This window comes from Trichomycterus rosablanca, chromosome 10 (genome assembly GCF_030014385.1).
Source record: "Trichomycterus rosablanca isolate fTriRos1 chromosome 10, fTriRos1.hap1, whole genome shotgun sequence".
NCBI lineage: Eukaryota > Metazoa > Chordata > Actinopteri > Siluriformes > Trichomycteridae > Trichomycterus > Trichomycterus rosablanca.
Window position 1 is genome coordinate 14,245,580 of NC_085997.1, and position 22,224 is coordinate 14,267,803.

Below are 22,224 nucleotides of genomic sequence, written 5' to 3' on the forward strand. Positions count from 1 at the left end.
ATGTTGAAAATATGAATTTTTAATTATTTATTAATGAGTGAATTAATGCCTATAACCAAAACAGGAAATACACATGGACACACGTGGCTATTTATGTGACAATTGTATATTTTCCTTAAAAAAATTTGTATAGTATGTATATAAAACAAAATTATTGTCATTTTAAAGACTTTGCAGGACAAATGAGGCATATCTATTAAAAGCTTTACTTGACTGCAAACATTATTACCTGTGATTAATGAACTTTTATTTGTATAATTGTGACCCAGTCGTATTTTCAGAAAACCAATAAACTTTAAACAAAACTTATTCATGTGAATGTTTTGCCTAGATAGAGATGCATGTGTTCCAATCACACAGTCACAAAAAGGACAGCTGATGAAATCAGTAATAAACACAGAGGGATCCGACCAGTAGTTAATGTTTTATATTAGTTTAGTGTGTGTTTAGCTGGATCACAAATACTGATGCACATACACTGATCAGCCATAACATTAAAACCACCTTGTTTCTACACTCACTGTCAAGTCAAGTCAACTTTATTTATATAGCGCTTTTTACAATAGACATTGTCTCAAAACAACTTTACAAAATCCAGGACCAACAGATACAAAAACCCTTGTTGAGCAAGCCGAGGGCGACTGTGGCAGGGAAAAACTGCCTGAAAATTACAGGAAGAAACCTTGAGAGGAACCAGACTCAGCAGGGCCCATCCTTCTTGGGTGGTCTGGAGGATACTTTAAATAAACAGGACTTACACAAATCATACAAACACAGAATTAAATGAACAAAAAGTTATAACTGGCAATAAATAAAGAAATAAATAATAATAGAGTTATTATTCGGTCTAGTCTTTAATAAAGTCTGTAGTTAGTTCTTGTCATTCTTGGTGCAGTTACTCCCGACCCGTCACATCTGGCAGAAGCAGCATCGTTGGCACTGCAGTCTCGACTTTAATCCTTAAACTCGGCGGGTAAACAGGTTTCCATCAGAATGCCCTTGGGGTAAAACAATAGAGAACAATTTAGAGGCAGCCCTAATTATTACAGCATAACTAAAAGGGAGTGCAAGCAGGTAACAAGGTCATGAAGGCTATACAGGACATCAGCATCCACCTCTCCTACCCAAACCGGAGTGATTGGACAGGAGAGGCAGAACGACAGCAACCCAACATTCCTGATCACCACAGGTTTCTATGACCGAGAACCCCCAAGCTCTGCGCCTTTGTCTATACTAATCAAAAGCCTGAGAAAATAAATATGTTTTCAGTCTAGACTTAAACATTGAGACTGTGTCCGAATCCCAAACAGAGGCAGGAAGATTATTCCAAAGTTGTGGAGCTTTGTAAGAAAATGCTCTTCCACCAGCTGTGGTCTTTTTAATTATAGGAACTATAAGTAACCCTGCATCTTGTGAACGAAGTGGACTCGCTGGGCTGTAGTGATTAATAAGTTCACTCAGATACTGTGGAGCCAGACCATGTAGCGCTTTATAGGTTAGTAAAAGTATTTTGTAATCAATGCGGAATTTGACTGGCAGCCAGTGTAGAGATGATAGAACAGGACTAATATGATCAAATTTTTTATTTCTAGTTAGCACTCGAGCTGCTGCATTTTGAACTAACTGGAGTTTGTTTATGGATCTACCAGAGCATCCAGTTAGAAGAGCATTACAATAATCTAACCGAGAAGTTATAAACGCATGGATCAGTTTTTCAGCGTCATTAACAGATAGTATATTTCTTATTTTAGAAATATTATGCAAATGATAGAAAGCAACTCTAGTAATATTATTAACGTGTGTATCAAAGGAGAGATCTGAATCTATTGTGACACCTAAGTTTTTTACATCAGAGCTAGGAGTAACAGAGAAAGTGTTTAGGTTTAGGACCAGGTTAGACAACTCTTGCAGTTTTAGAGCCAACAATTAAAACCTCTGTTTTATATTAATTTAGTAAAAGAAAATTACCTGACATCCAGTTTTTTATGTCGTTTACACAATCTTCTATCTTACTGATTGTGTCAGGATCATTTGGTTTGGCTGATATATACAGCTGTGTGTCATCTGCATAGCAGTGAAAATTTATGCCATGTTTATGAATAATTTCACCTAGTGGAAGCATATAGAGTGTAAATAATAGCGGTCCCAGTACCGACCCCTGTGGAACACCACACTTTACTTTTGTTGTTTCTGAGCATTTATTATTTACATAAACAAATTGCGAGCGGTCAGTCAGATATGATTTGAACCAAGAGAGTGCAAGTCCTTTAACACCTACTGTATTTTCTAGCCTCTCCAGTAAAATGTTATGATCGACCATATCAAACGCTGCACTAAGATCTAATAGAACAAGAAAAGAGACACATCCATTATCAGAAGACATTAACAACTCGTTAACTACTCTACACTGTCCATTTTGTCAGCTCCACTTACCATATAGAAGCACTTTGTAGTTCTACAATTACTGACTGTAGTTCATCTGTTTCTCTACATACTTTTTTAGCCTGCTTTCACCCTGTTCTTCAATAGTCAGGACCACTACAGAGTAGGTATTATTTAGGTGGTGGATCATTCCCAGCACTGCAGTGACACTGACATGGTGGTGGTGTGTTAGTAAGTGTTGTGCTGGTATGAGTGGATCAGACACAGCAGCGCTGCTGGAGTTTTTAAATACTGTGTCCACTCACTGTCCACTCTATTAGACACTCCTACCTAGTTGGTCCACCTTGTAGATGTAAAGTCAGAGACGATCACTCATCTATTGCTGCTGTTTGAGTTGGTCATCTTCTAGAGTCTAGACCTTCATCAGTGGACACAGGACGCTGCCCACAGGGCACTGTGGGCTGGATTTTTTTAGATGGTGGACTATTCTCAGTCCATCAGTGACAGTGAGGTGTTTAAAAACTCCAGCAGCACTGCTGTGTTATATCCGCTTATACCAGCACAACACACATTAACACAACACCACCATGTCAGTATCACTGCAGTGCTGAGAATGATCCACCACCTAAATAATATCTGCTTTGTGGTGGTCCTGGGAGAGTCCTGACCATTGAAGAACAGGGTGAAAGCAGTCTAATAAAGCATGCAGAGAAACAGATGGACTACAGTCAGTAATTGCAGAACTACAAAGTGCTTCTATATGGTAAGTGGAGCCGATAAAATGGACAGTGAGTGTAGAAACAAGGTTATGGCTGATCGGTGTATATATTATTAGTGAAAATGAACCTACTCTCTGTATGAGACATTGGAATGTGTTTGTTTACTGTGTTATTTGTATGAGTAATTTTATAAATTCACTTGCTGAGTTCAGTTGTTTTAGCCATGCCAAATGCCAGCCAATGCATTAAATCAATTATATAAAATAAACTGTAAATTATTCTAACATTGAGGAAAATGTTTGGGGAAGGTCCTTTCATAATAACTGTGCTCCTTTGCACAATGTAAGGTTAAAAAAACATAACTTAATGACTATGGTGTAAAAGAACTCCAGTAGTTTGCTCAATGACCCAATCTCAACCTAATTAAACACGTTTAGGATGAATTTGCTCGGTGGGTAGCACTGTCTCACAGCAAGAAGGTCCTGGGTTCGATCCCCAGGTGGGGCGGTCCAGGGCCTTTCTGTGTGAAGTTTGCATGTTCTCCTCGTGTCTGTGTGGGTTTCCTCCAGGAGCTCTGGTTTCCTCCCACAGTCCAAAAACATGCAAGTGAGGTGAATTGGAGATACAAAATTGTCCATGACTTTGTTTATTAGGATTTTAACATCATGTTTTACACTTTGGTTACATTCATGACAGGAAACGGTAGTTACTCATTACACAAGGTTCTTAAGTTCACAAGGTTATATCGAACACAGTCTTGTACAATTTAGTGTCTCCAGTTAACCTCACTTGCATGTTTTTGGACTGTGGGAGGAAACCGGAGCACCCAGAGGAAACCCACGCAGACACGGGGAGAACATGCAAACTCCACACAGAAAGGACCCGGACCACCCCACCCTGGGATCGAACCCAGGACTTTCTTGCTGTGAGGCGACAGTGCTACCCACTTAGCCACCGTGCCGCCCGAATGTAAACAAACAGTGTAAAACATGATGTTGAAATCCTAAATAAATAAATAAATTAGGATGAATTTAAGTGTTAAATGCAAACAAGGCTTTTTTTGTGCTATAATCAGTGCATGACATCACAAATGTTGTTTTGACTGAATAGAAATCTCACACAGAGAAACTGAAAATCTTATCTTCAATCCAAAATCTTATCTTGTAAGCTCAAGGTGCGGTCTATGATCAATAATAATGGACATCTGCATTTGTCAAGATAAGTAGATTTAGTTAGTTTTGACCTTACAATCTGATGGGTGAGTGTTCTTACTGTGCTGATATTCGTGATAACAGCACAGCTTTATTACACAAATCTGTATATCCCTGCTGACATGCTACCAAGTAACAACAAGCTTTATGCAGACAAACCGTAGCAGTATTGTATTAGTGCTTATACTAAATGTGAGACTGCAGAAGCCATGTACATATTAACATATACAAATATAATGCAATAACCTTAATAAATAAATCATTTCAAGAATCTTTTAATGCGCAATGTTTAGTTTTCCTTTTATCTTTGCTTGTTTGCACTTTGTCTTTCCTGCCTGCATTGTTACTCGCAATAACTCACCCACATTGACACACACACACACACACCAAGTGCAAGAACCTTCAGTCAAGGCTAGAGAGGAACCTTATGTATGCGTATATAAAATCATGTGTGTGTATACTGATCAGCCATAACCCCCTCCTTGTTTCTACACTCACTGTCTATTTTATCACCCCCGCTTACGATATAGAAGCACTTTGTAGTTCTACAATTACTGACTATAGTCCATATGTTTCTCTACATACTTTTTAAGCCTGCTTTTACCCTGTTCTTTAATGGTCAGGACCCCCACAGGACCACTACAGAGCAGGTACTAATTAGGTGATGGATCATTCTCAGCACTGTAGTGACAATGACATGATGGTGTTGTGTTAGTGTGTGTTGTGCTGGTATGAGTGAATCAGACACAGCAGGGCTGATGGAGTTTTTAAACACCTCACTGTCACTGCTGGACTGAGAATAGTCCACCAACCAAAAACATCTAGCCAATGGCCTGCATGGACAGCAGCCTGTCACCACAGATGAAGGTCTTGAAGATGACCAACTAAAACAGCAGCAATAGATGAGCGATCGCCTCTGACTTTACATCTACAAGGTGGACCAACTAGGTAGGACTGTGAGTGGACACGCACTAACACACCACCACCATGTCAGTGTCGTTGCAATGCTGAGAATGATTTACCACCTAAATAATACCTGCTCTGTGGTGGTCCGGTGGGGGTCTTGACCATTGAAGAACAGGGTAAAAGCAGGCTTAAAAAGTATGCAGAGAAACAGATGGACTATAGTCAGTAATTGTAGAACTACAAAGTGCTTCTATATGGTAAATGGAGCTGATAAAATGGACAGTGAGTGTAGAAACAAGGAGGTGGTTTTAATGTTATGGCTGATCAGTGTATACACTCACATAAGTGGCCTTAACTTCCCACATGTGATTGTTGTTGTTGATATGAACAGACCTTTGATTTCGTCCTTGTTTTATTCTGGACGAGATAAAGTCCAAGGATCTTTAGTCAAGGCTACAGAGGAACCTTCACTCTAGGAACCTTTAAATGTTCACCGCTATTGAACACGGTGCGGTTTGGATGGCGGACTATGCAGTGTTTCATGTGTTTTTGTAAATGAAGTATATTGTATATTAATATTTATATTTAGAGTTTTTAAAGAGTTATTTTTAATAAAAAGACTCCGATCGGTGCCTACGATCGGACCTTTTTTTCCTTTATTCGCTAGTAATTGTTAGTTAGTTTAACCGATTTACAAACAAGGAGTAAATGTAAACACATACATGCAGTTTTCGTAAGTTAAATAAAAGTCTTTATAATGCAGCATATAATATTTAATGCAGGGTACATAAATATAACACACACACACATATAAAAAACGTCACCTGTATAATGATTTAAGAATTGTTAAGGTGTTGATCTGTGGTTACTAAGCATTACCAGGCTGTACTACAGGGATCAAAGCTCAACCAGTCCATACACAGTTTATCTGCTGGGGGAGAAGCAGGTTCATTCCTGCAGACTGACTGTGTGGATATAAGAACATGAGGAATATAAAGACATATTATACTGCTATACAGAGTTTTCTGCAGGTATCCAGATGCCATCGTGTTCATTCCTCACCAGGTAAGTTTGCTTCTTGTTTCTTGTTTCTTTTCACCTGGTCATATTATACATGGATTGTACACTTCACTGGTTAATTATTGTACAAATCAGCCTTTTTATAGCTTTGGTTTATTGATACCAGTTTACTAAAACTCTGCAACACTGCAGACTGACATAACAACAGCATAAACATACACTGGATTATGTTCAGATAGCTGTTTCATTTACAGTATTTGTTATATTCAGCATTGTAGGGTGATATGTTATGCCTCACATGACAACTGTCAGACTACAAGGATCTCTTATTACTTCTACTATTTCATAGTGATCATACTATCTTAAAATTACATTATGGTGTCACTACCATGATGTGTCTCTGAGTAGTCTAGTAAGAAGTGTAAATACTTATAATTAACTAGTAACTACAACCCCAATTCAGAAATATGCACACAAAGAATCATGTCTGGTCAACTTCGTTTTGTTGTTAATATAGATTATAATATGATGCCTTTATTTGTCATACACACTATATTGCCAAAAGTATTTGCTCATCTGCCTTCACACGCATATGAGTGACTTCCCATTCTTAATCCATAGGGTTTAATATGATGTCAGCCCACCCTTTGCAGCTATATTAGCTTCAGGTTTAGGAGTGTGTTTATGGGAATTTTTGACCATTCTTCTAGAAGCACATTTGTGAGGTCAGACACTGATGTTGGACGAGAAGGCCTGGCTCACAGTCTCCGCTCTAATTCATCCCAAAGGTGTTCTATGGGGTTGAGGTCAGGACTTTGTGCAGGCCAGTCAAGTTCTTCCACACCAAACTCACTCATCCATGTCTTTATGGACCTTGCTTTGTGCACTGGTGTGCAGTCATGTTGTAACAGGAAGGGGCCATCCCCAAACTGTTCCCACAAAATTTGGAGCATGAAATTGTCCAAAATCTCTTGGTATGCTGAAGCATTAAGAGTTCCTTTCACTGGAACTAAGGGGCCGAGCCCAACTCCTGAAAAACAACCCCACACCATAATCCCCCTCCACCAAACTTTACACTTGGCACAATGCAGTCAGACAAGTACCGTTCTCCTGGCAACCCCCAAACCCAGACTCGTCCATCGGATTGCCAGACGGAGAAGCGTGATTCAGCACTCCAGAGAACACGTCTCCACTGCTCTAGAGTCCAGTGGTGACGTGCTTTACACCACTGCATCCGACACTTTGCATTGCGCTTGGTGATGTAAGGCTTGGATGAAGCTCCTCGGCCATGGAAACCCATTCCATGAAGCTCTACACACTGTTCTTGAGCTAATCTGAAGGCCACATGAAGTTTGGAGGTCTGTAGTGATTGACTCTGCAGAAAGTTGGCGACCTCTGCGCACTATGCACCTCAGCATCCGCTGACCCCGCTCTGTCATTTTACGTGGCCTAACACTTGGTGGCTGAGTTGCTGTCGTTTCCAATCACTTCCACTTTGTTAAAATAACACTGACAGTTGACTGTGGAATATTTAGTAGCGAGGAAATATCACGACTGGACTTGTTGCACAGGTGGCATCCTATCACGGTACCATGCTGGAGTTCCTGAGAGCGACCCATTCTTTCCCAAACGTTTGTAGAAGCAGTCTGCATGCCTAGGTGCTTGGTTTTATACACCTGTGGCCATGAAAGTGATTGGAACACCTGAATTCAATGATTTGGATGGGTGAGTGAATACTTTTGGCAATATAGTGTATATTTGTCATATTGTTTGGAAGCTTGAATGGCTCCCCCTGGAGCAGAGAGGGTTAAGGGCCTTGCTCAAGGGCCCAACAGTGGCTGCATGGCAGCGTTGGTATTCAAACTCTCAACCTTTCAATTGATAGCCCAAGACTGTACCCACTAAGATACCACTGTCCTTATATACATCTATTCCTGCATTTTAAGGTAAGAAAAAGATCTTTGGGTAGGAAAGATGGGTAGAGGAAATATAGTTTGTCAACAAATGCATGAGAAAAAAAATTATTTTTTAAAAACAATGTCTATCAAAGAAAGATTGGAAGGGATTTGCAAGGCGCAAGCTTAAACTAAATGCCATTATCTCTTATCCCGCAGACGGAACTGCATAAAAAATGGTCATTGATCAATAGCTGATATAACCACATGAGCTAGGAATAACTTTGGAAAACCTTTGTCTAGCACTACAATACAGAGTTACATTTACAAATGCTACATCTCAAAAACACAGTGACAACCTATACTGTGGTCAGACAAATAAGTAGACATGGAAGGAATGGACTCCATGTGCTCTGGACCACAGATGAAACAGACCATTCAAAAGCCAGGGTATGTCATGGTATGAAGTGGAGTTAGTGCCTTTAACAAAGCTAATTTACACTTCTGGGATGGCAGCATTAATGCAGAAAAGTACAGTAAGAATTTAGAGCAACCTGTGATGCCTTTAGGCATCTTTATCTAGGACGCCCATGCATTTATAAACAAGACAAATGTTCAGCTATTGTAAAAGCACGTTGCACACATTACAAAGGTGTGGCTGTGGAAAAAGATAAGTACAATGTGCAATGACAATAGATTCATTCCTATAGACAGTCCTGACCTGTCCCCAATAAAGAATGTCTGGGGATTTTTGAAATGGAAAATGCGACAATGACAACCCATATTGTGACACACCTTAAGACGTGTTTGCATGAAGAATGGGACAAAATAAAAACTGAAACACTAAATCACTTTGTATCCTCTGTGCCAAAATGTCTTTGTTGTGAGAAGAAATTAAAGTGGTAAATGTTTTACTGTTCCAACTGACTGTTTTCAATGTAGGAATGGATGACGAGTATATTAACAAATGAAATGAAGTTGAGCAGACAAAACATAAAATATCTTGGGTTGATACTGTCTGCAATAAAATAAAAGTCAAAGTAAATGTAAGAAACTCTGTTTTTATTTTATTTGCATTTTTCATACTGCCTCAACTTTTTCTGATTTGGATTTGTTGTATCTGAAGTTCTGAACTAATATAATAAGCTTACAGTTTGTCACATTGCAACTGACAGTCATATACACCAATCAACCATAACATTAAAACCACCTCTTTGTTTCTATACTCACTATGTTATCCGCTCCACTTACCATATAGAAGCACTTTGTAGTTCTACAATTACTGACTGTAGTCAATCTGTTTCTCTGTATGATTTGTTAGCCCCCTTTCATGCTGTTCTTTAATGGTCAGGACTCTCCCAGGACCACCACAGAGCAGGTATTATTTAGGTGCTGGATCATTCCACAGTGTGTGTTGTGCTGGTATGAGTGGATCAGACACAGCAATGCTGCTGGAGTTTTTAAACACCTCACTGTCCCTGTTGGACTGAGAATAGTCCACCAACCAAAAATATATCCAGCCAACAGCGCCCCGTGGGCAGCGTCCTGTGACCAGTGATGAAGTTCTAAAAGATGACCAACTCAAACAGCAGCAATAGATGAGCGATCGTCTCTGACTTTACATCTGCAAGGTGAACCAACTAGGTAGGAGTGTCTAATAGAGTGGACAGTGAGTGGACACGGCATTTAAAAACTCCAGAGGGCGGCACGGTGGCTAAGTGGGTAGCACTGTCGCCTCACAGCAAGAAGGTCCTGGGTTCGATCCCCAGGTGGGGCGGTCCGGGTCCTTTCTGTGTGGAGTTTGCATGTTCTCCCCGTGTCCGTGTGGGTTTCCTCTGGGTGCTCCGGTTTCCTCCCACAGTCCAAAGACATAAGTAAAGTGAACTGGAGATACTAAATTGTCCATGACTGTGTTTGATATAACCTTGTGAACTGATAAATCTTGTGTAATGAGTGACTACAGTTCCTGTCATGAATGTAACCAAAAGTGTAAAACATGACGTTAAAATCCTAATAAACAAAAACCCCAGAAGTGCTGCTGTGTCTGATCCACTCATACCAGCACCACACACACTAACGCAGCACCACCACCATGTCAGTGCTGAGAATGATCCACCACCCAAATAATACCTGCTCTGTGGTGGTCCTGTGGGTATCCTGACCATTGAAGAACAGGGTGAAAGCAGGCTAAAAAGGTATGTAGATATATAATATAGATGGACTACGGTCAGTAATTGTAGAACTACAAAGTGGCAAGTGGAGCTGATAAAATGGACAGTGAGTGTAGAAACAAGGAGGTGGAGTCTAAATTGCTTAACATGAAAAAACCTTAACATGACTTACTGTACTAAAGCAACCACCTAAGAACAGCAAACTTCTCTTAGTTTTTACTGGTCAAATAAACTCTCTGCTGCTGAAATGACGAATGTGTGATCCAGAAGAAAAGTAATAATTTTTATTTTAGGCTTTTTTTCTTCCCCAACAGGAGATCAAACAACAGACTGTAATCTCCCCCCATCAGATGCCAAACCGCGTATATCTCTCTACATCAAAATTATGTGGTAAACAGAACTGAACACACAATTCAAAAACAAACTTCCTGAAATATACCCTGTCATTTTCACAAAATAAAAACACGAGAGAAACGTATCAATTAGGTGGTTTAAACAAGATGCCGCACTGGTCACACCACATTTAACACATTCATATTTTATAAGCGGGAAGCTACGCCATTCTGTGACATTTGCCAAATACCTATCTCTGTAAAACATATACTGTACTTACATATACACCCATCAGCCATAACATTAAAACCACCTCCTTGTTTCTACACTTACTGTCCATTTTATCAGCTCCACTTACCATATAGAAGCACTTTGTAGTTTTACAAATACTGACTGTAGTCCATTTGTTTTTCTGCATGCTTTGTTAGCCCCCATTTACCCTGTTCTTCAATAGTCAGGACACCCAGAGGACCACCACAGAGCAGGTATTATTCAGGTGGTGGATGATTCTCAGCACTGCAGTGACACTGACATGGTGGTGGTGAGTTAGTGTGTGTTGTGCTGGTATGAGTGGATCAGACACAGCAGTGCTGTTGGAGTTTTGAAAATATCATGTCCACTCTATTAGACACTCCTACCTAGTTGGTCCACCTTGTAGATGTAAAGTCAGAGACGATCGCTCATCTACTGCTGCTGTTTGAGTTGGTCATCTTCTAGATCTTCATCAGTGGTCTGATGACGCTGCCCATGGGGAGCTGTTGGCTGGATATTTATGGTTGGTGGACTATTCTCAGTTCAGCAGTGACAGTGAGGTGTTTAAAAACTCCAGCAGCATTGCTGTGTCTGATCCACTCATACCAGCACAACACACACTAACACACCACCACCATGTCAGTGTCACTTCAGTGTTAAGAATCATCCACCACCTAAATAATACCTGCTCTGTAGTGGTCCTGTGGGGGTCCTGACCATTGAAGAACAGCATGAAAGGAGCTAACAAAGCATGTAAAGAAATGGATGGACTATAGTCAGTAATTGTAGAACCACAAAGTGCTTCTATATGGTAAGTGGAGCTGATAAAATGGACAATGAGTGTAGAAACAAGAAGGTGGTTTTAATGTTATGCCTGATCGTTGTAAGTACTTATGAAAACGACAGTGTATAGCAATCCTGAAAAATATAAAAATAATACATTTTTATCAATCCAAAATCGAAATGATCCTCAATTTTTTTTAATAATTGGTCTAAAAGAAGGCATATAAAACAGCACACTAAAACAACGTTTGACAAAACTGTAGACTGATATAAAATGTAACTACCCCTCCTGCCGTGAATATAACTATTGTGTAAACACTATGTGTTTTAAACATTTAAATAAATCATTTTTTTCTTTCCCTTTCAACCTATTATAAGGAAAAATCTTAAAGAAAATGCTTAAAAACCAGTAATACGTGAGAGATGTTTGGTGTTCTTATAGGTAATTATTTTAGTACGTAAGAAAAACGCCCAATGTAACAGTACTTTTCTTTTGGATCAGCGGTTTGTCATTTTAGCCGTGGAGTGGACAACAATAGATCATTGTTTCTTAGGTGGTTGGTTTAAGCCACAATAAGCAGTTTCATGTTAAGCGTTTTAGACTGCACTTTAGTGAGTGTGTGAGTGTGTGAGTGTGTGAGTGTGTGAGTGTGTGAGTGTGTGAGTGAGTGAGTGAGTGAGTGGAGAGAAACTTGAACATGCTGTTTGTTCTCTTTACTCTTTTAGGTAGATTTTGTGACATTTCTGCCAAAATGTGGCACATGTGGTAGCCGATTTAATTTATACATATTCTAATTAACTAATTCATTTTTAGTACTTTAGTAAATACACTGATCAGCCATTTTAAAACCACCTCCTTGTTTCTACACTGTAGTTCTACAATTACTGACTGTAGTCCATCTGTTTCTCTGCATGCTTTGTTAGCTCCTTTCATGCTGTTCTTCAATGGTCAGGACCCCCACAGAGCAGGTATTATTTAGGTGGTGGATCATGCTCAGCACTGCAGTGACACTGACATGGTGGTTGTGTGTTAGTGTGTGTTGTACTGGTATGAGTGGATCAGACACAGCAGCGCTGCTGGAGTTTTGAAAATACCGTGTCCACTCTATTAGACACTCCTACCTACTGGGTCCATTTTGCAGATGTAAAGTTCAAGACGATCGTCATCCGTTGCTGCTGTTTGAATTGGTCATCTTTTAGACTTTCATCAGTGGTCACAGGACGCTGCCCATGGGCCATTTAAGAACTCCAGCAGCGCTGCTGTGATCCACCCAAACCAGCACAACACACACTGACACCACCACCATGTCAGGTTTTGGATTTCTCCGGTGTGTTTCATACAAGGTACTACTGTATCAGCAAAACTTTATCTAGAATTGAATTAAGAGGAATCAACATACTGATACTGCTATTAAATACTGATACAGACAGTATTGGACTATTTATATTTTAATAACCTTGGTGCTCTGATTTTTAATGTTCTCACTGTGACCAAGACTCAGTGTAGCTCTCAGTTCTCAACTCACACACATTTAAATTTTTCTTTAAAAAGTGCTGAATGCTGTTAAAATACAAATATGATGTTATATTTAATGCTTGGCTGTGTATAAAAAAAGATACCAATAGATATAGTTAGATAAGTTTATTTAAAGGCAAGTGTGACACAGTGAGTCAAGACAGTGAAGCAGAAACAACAGAACAGTGAATCCAACACAAACTTCATAATAATAATATAATAATAAATTCAACTTATATAGAGCCTTTCATAGTACCCAAGGACGCTTTACATAGAAATCATAATCACAAACAGAAACAGAAGACGAGTGAAAGTGCTGAGTAAACAAGAACGTCTTTAGAAGAGATTTAAACTCAGCGAGAGAGGAAGAGAGACGAAGAGGGAGAGGAAGAGAGTTCCACAGTGTAGGGGCAGCTACACTAAATGATCTACCACCCAGGTGGTCAACCTAAACCTATAAACAACCAGGAGACCTGCATAATCCACTATTACCATCAAGATTATGAATAAATCTTGCAGTTTTTGATTTACACCTCATTAAGAACCTGTTGGTAAAGTAGCATTCTACTAATGTGTAATTTGCCAGTGTACCCTGACTTCTGCATGGAAATGTGTAAGCATAAAATCATTATCACAGTAACCATCTAATTAAATGCACAGTGTTAAATATTTACTATTTGCCTGGTTTAATAAATCATGTAGTGTTACATTTTGTTGTCAGTGTATATTTTTTGAAAATCAGGAAAGTAGCAGGACATCAAAGAGAAGGAATCCATTGGAATGTGCTCACAGGCACCCAAAATGGTTTGGAATAGCCTCTCACCTATATACACACACACACTCATGCATATCATAAAAATATAGACAAAAATTATTTGTATTCAGAAGGTTACTGGTTTAAATTTGCCAAGCTACCACTTTTTGACCCCGAGCAAAACTTTTAACTGTCAACTGCTGAGTTTATTTATTTATTTATTAGGATTTTAACGTCATGGTTTACACACTTTGGTTCCATTCATGAAAGAAGAGGTAATTACTCGTTACACAAGATTCATCAGTTCAAGTTTTCAATATCAAACAGTCATTGTCAAGTTCGTATCTCCAATTCACCTCACTTCCATGTGTTTGGGCTGTGGGAAGTAACCGGAGCTCCCGGAGGAAACCCACACAGACACAGGGAGAACATGCAAACTCCACACAGAAAGGACCCAGATTGCTCCACCTGGGAATCAAACCCATGACCTTGTTGCTGTGAGGAGACCGTGCTACCCACCGAGCCACTGTGCTGCCCTTTCTTTTAACCTAAGTGTGCTTTGTTTTCTTTGCAGCATGGAAGCTGTTCTCCACTTGTACATCTGCACCAAAAGTCTGTATTGTTGGAGGAGGACCAGCAGGATTTTACACAGCACAACATCTGCTAAGGGTTAGACTTTTTTTATTATTACTATGTCAGAGTTTAATCTCTTTTTAAATCCTCTGAGCTCTGAGTTCAGTGTAAACAAGAACAGTTCAGCATTAATGTATAAACTATTTAAACTCTGCTGACCCATTATTGGGTGCAAAATTAATCATATTTTTTAATTAACAGCATATATAAACTATATGACATATACATACAGCTAAGTTTCAAGAGGTTGTTTTGTCATTTCAGCTGTATGCAAGTGCAGATGAGAGTGGTCAATACAAAGTCAAATATATGAGGGACATTTATTGGCCCTAAAAAGTAAAGATGTGGAACCAAATGACAAGTAGTCACAGTTCTGTATGTGTTGTGGGGCTGTGCTTAAACAAAACCATACCATGACATGCTATGACATTTGGTTATATGGCATAGCTATGACATACACTGATCAGCCATAACATTAAAACCACCTTTCCATTTTATCAGCTCCACTTACAATACAGGAGCACTTTGTAGATCTACAATTACTGACTGTAGTCCTTCTGTTTTTCTGCATGCTTTGTTAGTCCCCTTTTGTGCTGTTCTTCAATGGTCAGGACCACTACCAGTACAGAGTAGGTATTATTTGGGTGGTGGCTCATTCTCAGCACTGCAGTGGTGTGTTAGTGTGTGTTGTGCTGGTATGACTGGATCAGACACAGCAATGCTGATGGAGTTTTTAAACACCTCACTGTCACTGGTGGACTGAGAATAGTCCACCAACCAAAAATATCCAGCCAACAGCGCCCCGTGGGCTGCGTCCTATGACCACTGATGAAGTCCTAGAAGATGACCAACTGAAACGGCAGCAATAGATGAGCGATCGTCTCTGACTTTACATCTACAAGGTGGACCAGAGTGTCTAATAGAGTGGACAGTGAGTGGACAGACACCAGCAGCGCTGCTGTGTCTGATCCACTCATACCAGCACAACACACACTAACACACCACCACCATATCATTGCAACTGCAGTGCTGAGAATGATCCACCACCTAAATAATACCTGCTCTGTGTTGGTCCTGTGGGGGTCCTGACCATTAAAGAACAGCTGAAAGTGGCTAAAAAAGTATGCAGAGAAACAGATGGATTACAGTCAGTAAATGTAGAACTCCAAAGTGCTCCTTTATGGTAAGTGGAGCTGATAAAATGGACAGTGTAGAAACAAGGAGGTGGTGTTAATGTTATGGCTGATCAGTGTACTTTGATATAAAAACATGCCTTTATATGTAAACTACAGTTAAAGCTTTATATAGCAGTGATTTTAGCAGCAGACATACTTTGCAAAATGTGCATCGCATCACAGTTGTCCATCAGCAGAGTGAACAGCAGCGGTTTAAGTACTCTGTACTAAGTATTAAGTACCCTGGGGGCCACCGATCGGGACTGACTTAGGTCTTCCAGTCAGGACGTCCAATATCCAGTTGTAGAGCGAGTTGTTCAGACCCAGTAAGCTTAGCTTTCAGTCATATGCTGAGAAATGATGGTGCTAAATCTGAACTGAAGTCTGTGAACAGCATTCTAACTCTAGCGGTTGATGTGTAAACTGCAGGGGGTCCACTGAAAAAGGCATCTGGGTTCTGATGTGTCTCATAACAAGCTTCTTGAAGCACTTCATGATGACAGACGTGAGTAAGATAGTCATTGAGGCAGGATACTGGGGACTTTTTTGGCACAAGATGTCTGTGAGAAAATCTGTTAGCGGTCTGCACGTTCTCTGGGTACTCGGCCAGGAATGTTGTCTGTTCCAGCAGCCTTCCATGGGTTGACTGGCCAGAATTTTCCTCACGTCAGCTGTGGTCAGACACAGCACCTGGCGTTGGGCGGAGAGGTTGGTCTATTTTGTCGTGACGTTGTTTTGCGTCACTCAGCTCATGATGGCCTGTATGTATTGCCCCATGCGCTGTGTCCCTGGTGATGGAATTGATCATGGATTCTCTGAGCATGTGTGCTCTAAACCTCCCTGATAGCCCGTGCTAGTTTGGCCCTTTCGGTTCTTAAGGCCGCTCTTTCACCATCTCTGAAGACTGAATCGCTGGTACTCAGCAGTACTTGCAGCTCATCCATGGCTTCTGGTCGAGTTGTGTGCTGTTGGTCTTGGAGAGAGTTACATCAATGCTTAAAATTGCTATTTGTTGATGCTAATCCACCATTTAGCTTTGATATATAAAAATTTTTTTTAATGCATTTTCCCCCCTTTTTCTCCCTATTAGCACATTCAATTGCCCCATTGCATCATGCTTCCTCTCCACCTATGCCGATCCCTGCTCTGTTTGAGGAGAACGAAGCTAGCCCACGCCCCCTCCGACACGTGGGCAGCATGCCGTATGCATCTTATCACCTACACTTTGACAAGTGCAGTGCAGCTTAGCTGCGTGTATGAAGGGACACACCCTAAGAGCACTCTTTTCTCATCTCTGTGCAGGCACCTCAGTCAGCCAGCAGAAATCGTAATTGCATTAGTCATGAGAGAGAGACCCCATCCGGGTTAGTCCCGCCCATCTGAACAACAGGCTAATCGTTCTTCATGTGGCCGCTCAGCCTTAGCCGGCAAGGCAGAGCTGAGATTCGATGCGATGTATTTGAGATCCCAGCTCTGGTTCCAGCGTGTGTTTTTACCGCTGCGCCACCTGAGCGACTAGCTTTGATATAATTTTTAACCCTTTCATGCATGGTGGTTACTACTGTACAGTGGGCAGCTATTTAAAAGTCATTATTTTCTATGTGCGTAGGTTTTACTGTTATTGATGCATGGCAGCCTTTTAGTGGACACTGCAAACAACCCAGTAGGTTGTTAGTGCAACAAATCATATGGTAAACCAAAATAGTTGACGGAATGTCAGAAACTCCATCTGCTGTGGGGATTTCTGTCAAATTCTTCTACTAAAAGGCATTCTTGCTGGTAAATAAAATTCTAACACAAAAAGCAACATCTTAGAAGCAATACAATCAGTGTGTTGTTCAAATATTTATTTTTTAAGCAGTAAATTACAATTAATCACATGTCCACTAAAATGGACCATGCATTCTGGGGATATTTCAACTACCAAATGTATTTTATTCTTAATCCATATTATGGTGAAAATACACCAAGTTTTTTTTTTTTTTTGTAAACCACACTTTCTCCCACTTTAGCGCATCCAATTTCTGCCCGTCAATCATCCTCTCACTAATGTTGGTCCCTGCTCCTGATTGGGGAGGACGAGGCTGCTCCACGCCCCCTCCGACACGTGCACAGCAATCAAAGATCTTTTCACCTACACTTGACGAGTGCAGTGCAGCCCTGTGTACAGAGAGCCACACCCTCTACCGCACTCCTTTCCCATCTCCATGCAGGCGCCACCAACCAGCCAGCAGAAGTCGTAATCGCACTAGTCTGAGAGAGAGTCCCCATCCGGCTTAATCCCGCCCCCATCTGAACAACAGGCCAATCGTTGTTCGTGTGGCCGCTAAGCCCCAGCCGGCAGGCAGAGCCGAGATTCTATACGACGTACTCGAGATCTCAGTTCTGGTGAACAGTGTGTGTTTTTTACCGCTGCGCCACCTGAGCGGCGCAAATTAATATTGTTAATCTTGGCAACTCTGTGATTATATACAGAAGAGACAACGTGTTCTTTGTACCATTTGAACCAAGATGAGATGCACTGAGATTATCTTTGGGCCTGGAAACTACTGGCCTACTACTATGCACACAAAGAACCAAGTACATCTTCTTGCAATGTGTTGTGCCTTTGTGCCCTGGCTGCTTTGCTATAGTATCGTAAATAGATTTGACGTACAACAAATGCTACCATGTTTTAACATGTACTGGACCGGCTATGATAAAAAAAAAAAAAAACATGAATAATCCAATGCTCTGTGAAAACATAAAAAAATCAATTTATTTGTATATCATTAAAAGTTTGTATTTTACTTCTAAATGTATTTATTTCTAAAAAATATTGTTTTATTCATTGGGCTGTTAATAAAATACCACTCTCAGTGAAACTCAAATGCATGTCACATGAATAACTTTTAATTTATTACATAAAAAACCCAATTCAATAGTTTTATTAGCCTGAAAGGAAAATTTAATTGTTTTGGAAATAAAATCTTGATTCATGTTGTTATAATTCATGCATGAAAGGGTTGAATTAATTATTTTATTAAGGTAAAAACAAGAATTTTACACTTTGTTGGAATTTTAATAATTTAAATCTATTTAACTGACAAAATTACATGGAATAGCTTGCAAATGCTTTACCAACCAACTCAAAAAAGTAGGGTATAGGCAAAATAAGAGAATATAAGAACAGAATATTCAGTAGAGCCTTAAAAGGCAGCCAGTGTCTTCTCGTTTCTTGTGTGTGTGTTTGTTTGACTTGTTAAACTTGTGCTTGGCATCACAGTTTGACCTACTTTTGACCAGAATAAATAGCTGTACATCAGGCTAAAAAATCTGCCAACATTACTTGCTGAATTCCCGTCCTCCCACAACAAAAAGTCACGGAGGCGAATGCGCCATTTCTGAGCAACTGAATGGATAAATTGAAACTGCTGGTAAAAAAAACAAAGGACTTTTCCGCTACGTTTCATGCTTTAATGAGATGTGGTTTTTATAAAATTACTCCTAATGTTGCGTTATGGAGTTTTTCCACTGCAACTCGACATACTCGACAAAAACAGGACCAATCACAGCGGTTGAGGTACTGGACTAGTAATCCAAATGTTGCTGGTTCTAGCCCCACCACTGCCAGGTTGCCACTGTTGGGCCCTTGAGCAAGGCGCTTAACCCTCAATTGCTCAGACAATATACTGTCACTGTACTGTAAGTCTCTTTGGATAAAAGCGTCTGCGAAATGCTGAAAATGTAAATGTAAATGCAATCAGACTGATATCAGCAAAAGGTGCAAAAGCCAGCATCTGTCATGATATTAGGGCATATATACACCGATCAGGCATAACATTATGACCACCTTACTAAGAAGGTGACCCCTTTTGCTGCCAAAACAGCCCTGCAACTGCAATGCACTGTGTATTCTCACACCCTTCTATCAGAACCAGCATTAACTTCTTCGGCAATTTGAGCTACAGGAGCTCGTCTGTTGGATCAGACCACACGGGCCAGCCTTTGTTTCCCACGTGCATCAATGAGCCTTGGCCGCCCATGACTTTGTCGCCGGTTTACCACTTCTTTGGAGCACTTTTGATAGATGCTGACCACTGCAGACCGGGAACACCCCACAAGAGCTGCAGTTTTGGTGATGCTCTGACCCAGTCGTCTAGCCATCACAATTTGGCCCTTGTAAAACTCGCTCAAATCCTTACGCTTGTCCATTTTTCCTGCTTCTAACACATCAACTTTGAGGGTAAAATGTTCACTTGCTGCCTAATATATCCCACTGGTGCCGTGATGAAGACATAATCAGTGTTATTCACTTCACCTGTCAGTGGTCATAATGTTATGCCCGGTCGGTGTATGTGAAGGTACCACTGATGCAGGGGCATATAATTGAATATTATCAAGGCCATGTCTTTGGCTGGGAAGTCTTCAATGCTGAACCTTATCCTGCATACACTACCTCAGTGTGGCTTCATAAACACTTAGTGCATGTGCTTAACTGACCTGCCTGCTGTCCAGATCTGTCCTCCATTGAAAAGCTATGTTGTAGGATGAACATTTGCAGCATTTACCATATGCTTTATCCAAAACAACTTATATTCATGACTGAATTCCTCAAACAATTGAGGATTTTTTGCTCAGGGGCCCAAAAGTGGAAAGTTGATGATGGTGTGGCTTAAACCAGCAACCTTCCTATTACCAGTTCAGTACTTTATCCGCTGACCTACCACTGTCCCAGAGGACAATCAAGGCAAGGCATGGCGAGTTTATTTGTATTGCACCTTTCATACACAGTGGCAATTCATAATGCTTTACATAAGGAAAAAATTCAGATTTCAGATTTTTAGACTTCAGAAAAGTTTAACCAGCTTTTTGTACAGCAGAAGGTTTTTTTATTATTATTATTATTAATAAGACATAGCACCATTTAGAGCAAAAAAGGCAGTCTGGTGAGAGTCATGTGTAGGTTTTCTGTCTCAGGCCCGGAGTGACGTGGTAGTGGATATCTTTGAGCGCCTGCCTGTCCCATTTGGCCTGGTTCGATTTGGAGTTGCACCGGATCATCCAGAGGTTAAGGTGAGTCTTTATTCCTGTGTTTTAACTAAATTAATCAAATTTAAGCAGCACATTAATTATGTGACAGTTTATACCATTAGACAGAATCTCACAAACGACATGTTTGTTAAAGATGTTATACTGACTCCAGTCACTTGTAGGTGTCAGATTGTTGGATAATGTACAGTCAACACTGCTGGCATGTACAAGGTATGAGGAAAATAACACCTTACCTGTATATTATGCTGAAAATTCTAATACTAAACAGGACTAGTCCGGTACAGCTTTATTCTTTCAAGAAATATTGTTATACAAGTCTTAAGGGGTTGTGTTGGGATGTTGGGCTATTCTTTATATCTGAAATCTATAATGCAGACTTCACTCCAGAACTGCCTTTAAATATTCAACGGTGTGATATCATGGTAGTAGCTTAGCCTCATATTTGTTGCCTTCTTTACAACCATGCAAACATGCATTAGCTGTTTTTATGAGATGTCTATATTCTTATATTCTTTTGGAACATCCCACCCATGTTGTACAGATTGCAGCTGGCATTGTGGGCATTGTATTTATACTTCTTCCCCATTGCGTTCTAGGATCCAGACTTTATGTTTATTTTACACATTTATACATCTTCACTAGTCTTTGACACAAAAGGATTTTGAACTGCAACCATACAATGAATTTCCAGCGTATAATGTATAGTGTTTTAAAGACTGCGTTAAACACCTGGTATTTAGGCACCCACTATTTGGTGTTTTTTGGGAGATATAGTCATACACTGATCAGCCATAACATTAAAACCACCTCCTTGTTTCTACACTCACTGTCCATTTTATCAGCTCCACTCACCATATAGAAGCACTTTGTAGTTCTACAATTACTGACTGTAGTTTATTTGTTTCTCTACATACTTTTTAAACCTGCTTTCACCCTGTTCTTCAAAGGTCAGGACCACCACAGAACAGGTATTATTTGGGTGGTGGGTGATTCTCAGCACTGCAGTGACACTGACATGGTGTGTTAGTGTGTGTTGTGCTGGTATGAGTGGATCAGACACAGCAGTGCTGCTGGAGTTTTTAAATACCGTGTCCACTCACTGTCCACTCTATTAGAAACTCCAACCTAGTTGGTTCACCTTGTAGATGTAAAGTCAGAGACGATCGCTCATCTATTGCTGCTGTTTGAGTTGGTCATCTTCTAGACCTTAATCAGTGGTCACAGGTGTCTGCCCATGGGGTGCTGTTGGCTGGATATTTTTGGTTGATGGACTATTCTCAGTCCAGCAGGGACAGTGAGGTGTTTTAAAACCTCATCAGCATTGCTGTGTCTTATCCACTCACACCAGCACAACACACACTAACACACCACCACCATGTCAGTGTCACTGCAATGCTGAGAATGATCCACCACCCAAATAATACCTACTCTGTAGTGGTC

At 40.3% G+C, this 22,224-nt stretch overlaps 1 protein-coding gene across 2 annotated transcripts in view; it reads left to right on the forward strand.

Annotated features, from left to right (window-relative positions):
* The first annotated feature begins 6,104 nt into the window (after nucleotides 1-6,104).
* fdxr (ferredoxin reductase) overlaps nucleotides 6,105-22,224 on the forward strand; it is a 72,078-nt gene continuing 55,958 nt past the window's right edge. The window contains exons 1-3 of one of the 2 annotated variants that reach the window (XM_063002854.1): nucleotides 6,105-6,283; nucleotides 14,517-14,611; nucleotides 20,710-20,805. In XM_063002854.1, coding sequence (XP_062858924.1) covers nucleotides 6,202-6,283; nucleotides 14,517-14,611; nucleotides 20,710-20,805 — 273 coding nt within the window. In that variant the 5' untranslated portion in view covers nucleotides 6,105-6,201. Of the gene's footprint in view, nucleotides 6,284-14,516; nucleotides 14,612-20,709; nucleotides 20,806-20,949; nucleotides 20,995-22,224 lie in introns of those variants that run through there. The other variant, XM_063002855.1, reaches the window with a different exon arrangement.